At 52.2% G+C, this 5086-nt stretch overlaps 1 protein-coding gene across 1 annotated transcript; it reads left to right on the forward strand.

The window, feature by feature from the left end:
• The first annotated feature begins 1540 nt into the window (after nt 1-1540).
• artn (artemin) lies at nt 1541-5086 on the forward strand. Its single transcript, XM_084693024.1, has 3 exons — nt 1541-1681; nt 2572-2761; nt 4588-5086. The coding sequence occupies exons 1-3, from the start codon at nt 1628-1630 to the stop codon at nt 5001-5003; spliced, it is 660 nt and encodes a 219-aa protein (XP_084549150.1). The 5' UTR covers nt 1541-1627; the 3' UTR covers nt 5004-5086.

Raw genomic sequence — 5086 nt, forward strand, 5'->3', positions numbered from 1 at the left:
CAGTACGCCGAGAAACTTGGCCCTACTGTCATGTGGGATCTTCTGTTCACGCCGAGGCTAACTGAGCTAGGGCTAACTGCTAGTATTACAACCCGCTCCCTGTATTCAGTTTTGTGTGTTCACCCCTCTCCAATCATTCTCATGTTTCCCCTCACCGTGGTCTTTTTCCCCAATCTGTAGCAGCTGTAGGCCTACTGTAGCTTTGCGGCCGTAACATTAATGCACAGTTTACAGACTATGACAGGATATTGATTACACGTCTGGGTTTGTGCTGCGCTACCCAGTGTTGTGTAACCCGACACTGGTCTCCTCCTAAACTTGACGCCACTCACCGTGCGTGCCATTCCTACTGCAGGAAGGCGTGGGAGTGTGGGTCAAAGTTCTGTCTGTTGGTGAAGGCCGGGGTATTTTTAGAAACCTTGTCGTAAAAAGGAAGATACGAAAGGACTGATAGGATGCTGATTGGGCTTTTTTATTGACTCGCTAGGCTATTTTGGCCGTCCTTAGGAAGTCGAGATCATTTGTGATGTTTGCGGCATTTACTGATATGTGTTGTGAGTCACCGTGTTCACTATGTTGTGTCTATGGTGTGTCTAGCACATGAAGTGAACTAGAAGTCAGACAGTTATTTTATTTATACAACATTCTTGAGATTTAGTCAGGAATCCTTTTAAGCCATTAAATTGTGTTCAATTTAACGATTTTACGAGGCCTGTTGCATCGTGATTTAAGAAAGCCTTTTTTGAACAACCCGCTGCACATATATTGTAGGAACGAGCCAAACTCAATTCTTTGATATCCAGAAGGGACTCCAGCTGTACCTTGTTCTGGGCAGGAAAAGGTTTCTCATTTGTGCCCTGCAAGAATCACTCAAGAACACGCTGGCTTTCCCACAGAACAAGTGTCGCTATGAAGAAGGACAGATAGGGAGTACAGCTACGAGACAAGACTTTGGCGACTGAAACCGAAGATGCCAGAGCCTCCTGCCCTGTGCCCTACGTTCTTCTCTCTCCTCGGGTTCAGGTCTCTGTACCTGTCACCCCTGAAGCTATCACTCACGAGCTCAACCCTGGGCTACAACCACTATTGGAACACAGCTATGTGAATAATCCTCTTTAGAGCTTCTCCTCCAGCTGCAGGCTGAGTGCGGAGGAGGTCGGGAGTAGATGGGAAGCACTCGAGGGTTCCCACTGCTGGGTTGAGACGCCGTCACACAAGTGTCGATGTTGACAGCAGGCCTCTTTGTCGCCCATCATCTGGCAACTTCACCTGACACCTCTCCCTCTATCTCCGGCTGTGAACTCTGACCCCCGCAAAGTGCCTGGAGGCTGCGCGCTCCTTTTGAGGGAAAAGAGATGTCATTAGCCCGCCATTCCTCCCCCCCCCCCCCCCCCACCGGTATCCTCGGTCCGAGTGACAACGTCATTAACGGGTGACGTTCGACCCGCTGAAAGTAATGTAAGACAAGGGCCGGCCGCATGCCGCTTTGAAGTGTTGACGCTCTGCATTTTAAAAGGGCTGACTGAGCCTGTTGACAGACCGGACGGGGGGGGGGTGGAGGACGATTCCGAATGAAAAGTATGCGTAAACAGAGTTTGTTTTTCTGCTTTTGGTTGCAGATGGAAACATGTGGTGGAGGCAGGAAGTGTCGAGTACCCAACATCACCTGAGAAACTGGAAGGTGAGCGTGGGGCGTACTGTACTAACCCAAACAGGCTAACTGGCTGCTCGTCCGCACGTCTAGTTTTTTTGTTCGTTTATAGCCTGCCTAACTATGTGAAACCAATTACACTGTGCAGGTACAACCTCAGTGAAAGAAGGGCAGTCGGGCTTCCTGGCTGGCAGTCTGCGTTAACCTTAGCAGCTGCATATATGTTTCAGTCTTGTCAGTTTCCACTACAAGGCTCATCGGATCTGGGCGTTTGCTCTGGCCTGGCAGACGCGGTCGAGAGACTCATTTTATAAGTGCCCTTAAAATATTAACCTGCCCCAGGCCCTGGAGGGGTGTCGGGTGTCAATTAAGTAATTAAAGAGGCGGAGGTGTTGGCCACAGCTATCCCAGAAAGCCTGGGCCTGGTCGGAGAGGCCGGCAACTGTTTCCATGTCAGAGGGCTGAAAGGCCCCCGGTTGGGTCTGATTACCCAGGACAGCTTGGAGTCTGACGACCGCGAAGGGATTATGTAACACGGGACCAAATCAAATGCTAATCGACGTACCGTAGGGCAGGTTAAGACACGGTGGGCCGTGTTCAAAGGAGGGACCATGCAAATACAAACGTTGAGTGAAACTAATATTTCGCCTGAGGAAATTGCTATTCAGCGGGTGTTTCCTGCGTCGCAACTCCGGCACAAGTGGCCGTCGTCAGGCATTCTCATCTGGTGGTTTTGATTTTGTCTGGGTTCCTGATTTTCGTCGCCAGTTTTCCCTCACATGTTGCCAGGTCTTCGACTTCGACTCATTTCTTTTTTGTCTCCCGTCTCCCATTTATCAATGGGTGTGTTGACACGGCGCTAATCACTGTTGTTGTAACCTTCCACTGTTGTGCTGTGATATTCCCCCGCTGCTGAACAGATGATCCTGTGGGTGGTGGCGTCGCTGCTGACTCTGGCCGAAGGGGGCTTCTCCGAGGAGGACAGCAAGAAGACCCCCCCGGGACTGCCCCTGTCCTGGGGGAGGAGCGCCTGGCGCGGGCCCGACTCCCCCCGGGTGCAGGAGCTGCGGGAGGAGAAGCGGGCCCACTCCTCGTGGTCCCGTGGCTTCGGTTAGTATGACTCCCTTTTAGAACTCTTCTCCCCGGGTCTGGCGACGTGGTTCGATTCTGGACGCTAACCCCCCCCACGCGCACGGCCACTCGTGGTAGCTCTCAGCCGTCAGAACAAGGTCAAATCCCGGATGTGGTTGACCCAAACAAATCATGTCAAAGTGTCTTTAACCGAGCCAAGGAGCAACCGCCAAGGGAGAACATGTAAAGCCTGGTAATAGTCTCTCGTTTCTGCGTCTCGACATTGCTTGCATGATCTTCTCGGTTTCACTAGATCAGGAAGGGCGTTCCTCTTATTCATCTTTCAATGTAACAATAAACAAATCAGTTTGGGGGCAGGGAAGCTGTCTCGCTGAACACAAAGGTTCATAAATCTGTGCACTGGGGCTCTGATTGGTAATGGTCATAAAGTACTAAACTGTCACTCCCATATGACTAATACAAGCTCTGGAGAAATGCCTGGTAGTTTTGACCGAACAACATGGCCTTGGTCAATTGAGCACGGACTACCACATACCAGAGGGATAAAAATAATCAGTCTAACGTACTAAGTTCTGTCATGCTGCCATTTTCTTGCGTCTATTATGTCCCAAGTGGATCTCCACTGACCTCTATTGAGAGTGAAGAGCAGTTACTTAGAAAGGATTCCCAGTAAACCAACGAACGTGTGTCTAATACCTGGCAGAATGGGAAGAGTTGCAGCACTTCTTTGGAATAGTACTATAATTATACGAAAATGTACAAACCCCTTGTGGCATGTTTTAACATGGCAGAATATGTTCTGTGATCCGGCAAGCGTTTGACTGAACCCTCTGTTATTTTTTGCCCGAGGAACATTTTTTGTCACATTTCTTTTTTTTTTTGTCGTATGCGTGCACAACAAGACATGAACTGACAAGTGAGACGATTCTAGGCATCAACTCATGCGTTGAACGAAACGAATCTCCGCTCAGAAGAAGCCGTCAAAGGAACGTGCCCTCGAGAGCAAGGGGCGAGGGCGAACCACGGGCCAGAATGTCGAAATCGCTCAAAACGTCCAGGCTGGGTCCGTGTTTCCCCGTTGATGTGCTTTGGTTCCTTTATGGAAGGCACATCTCGTTTGAAACGTTCCTGGGAACTCGCAAAGGAACATTAACTTCTCCTGGCGCCGAGCCAGCTGAGCCTCTTCCCCTTTGTGCTAATGACCCTACATAGTGACAGTACACTTTGCACATTTCTGCTGATAACCAGAGGAATTTCACTCCCGGTTTCAACACCCATATCTGCTTCCAATTTGACCACACATGCTCTCCTCTCCCCCTGCCCTCCGCCCCCCCACTGGAACACTCACCCCAGCAGCATATATTATATACCCACAACCCTATCACCCTCACCTACCCAGAGAGTGTGAACTCTGGTCTTAGACGTTTTCCACTTTACTTTATAAACACCATCCCGGACATCTGGGATATATCTGAAGAGTGTTCATGATTTAGTATTAGGATCGCTTGATGCATGCACCCTTTCCTTGACCACTTGCGGAGTCGCCCAGGTTGACAGATTAAGCCCAGTGTTAGGAGCGGGGCTGGTGATGCCGTGCTGGTGAGTCGCTCACGTCCAGCCGGTGAGGAAAGGGAGAGGGCGTTCTCCCTCCCTGTCTCTCTCTCTCTCTCTTTTTTCACTGCAGTCATTGTGTCACTGGGTTCTCACGCGATGCATGACGCAGCAGGAGCCTATGGGAAAAGGGAGGGTCACGATCTGGGCCCCCCGGAACATTCCTCGGTGGGCCGAGTCTGTCCGCGCCATTCATCCTCCTGTCTTCTCCGTCTGTCTCTTGTCTCCTGCAGACCAGCCCTCTCCGGCAGAGGAGGAGGGCGAGGCGTACCCGAGCAGGTGGCAGCGCTCTCCCCCCGAGCCCGCCTCCACGCGGCCCCCCAGAAGGAACCGGAAGAAGTCGAAGAAGTCCAGCCGGGACTGCCACATGGAGGCGAAGAAGATGAGCGTGAGGGACCTGGGCCTGGGCTTCGACTCGGACGAGATCGTGGTGTTCAAGTACTGCGTGGGAACGTGCCACAGCTCGCGCAAGAACTACGACCTGGCCCTCAAGGCCCTCACGGACAACGGCAGCATCCCCAGCAGGAGGGTGAGCGCCAGCCCGTGCTGCCGTCCCACGCGCTACGAGACCGTGTCCTTCATGGACGTCCAGACCACCTGGAAGACCATCAAGTGGCTGTCGGCGGCCAACTGCAGCTGCGTGGGGTGACGCGGGGCGGGGGCGGCGTGGGGGCGGAAGAGGAGGTTGGGCCCTGCGGGAAAACCGCGCACACGTACGTGGAAGCTCCGGGA

This window comes from Hypomesus nipponensis, chromosome 26, assembly GCF_054491055.1.
Source record: "Hypomesus nipponensis isolate SF chromosome 26, ASM5449105v1, whole genome shotgun sequence".
In the NCBI taxonomy this organism is placed as follows: domain Eukaryota; kingdom Metazoa; phylum Chordata; class Actinopteri; order Osmeriformes; family Osmeridae; genus Hypomesus; species Hypomesus nipponensis.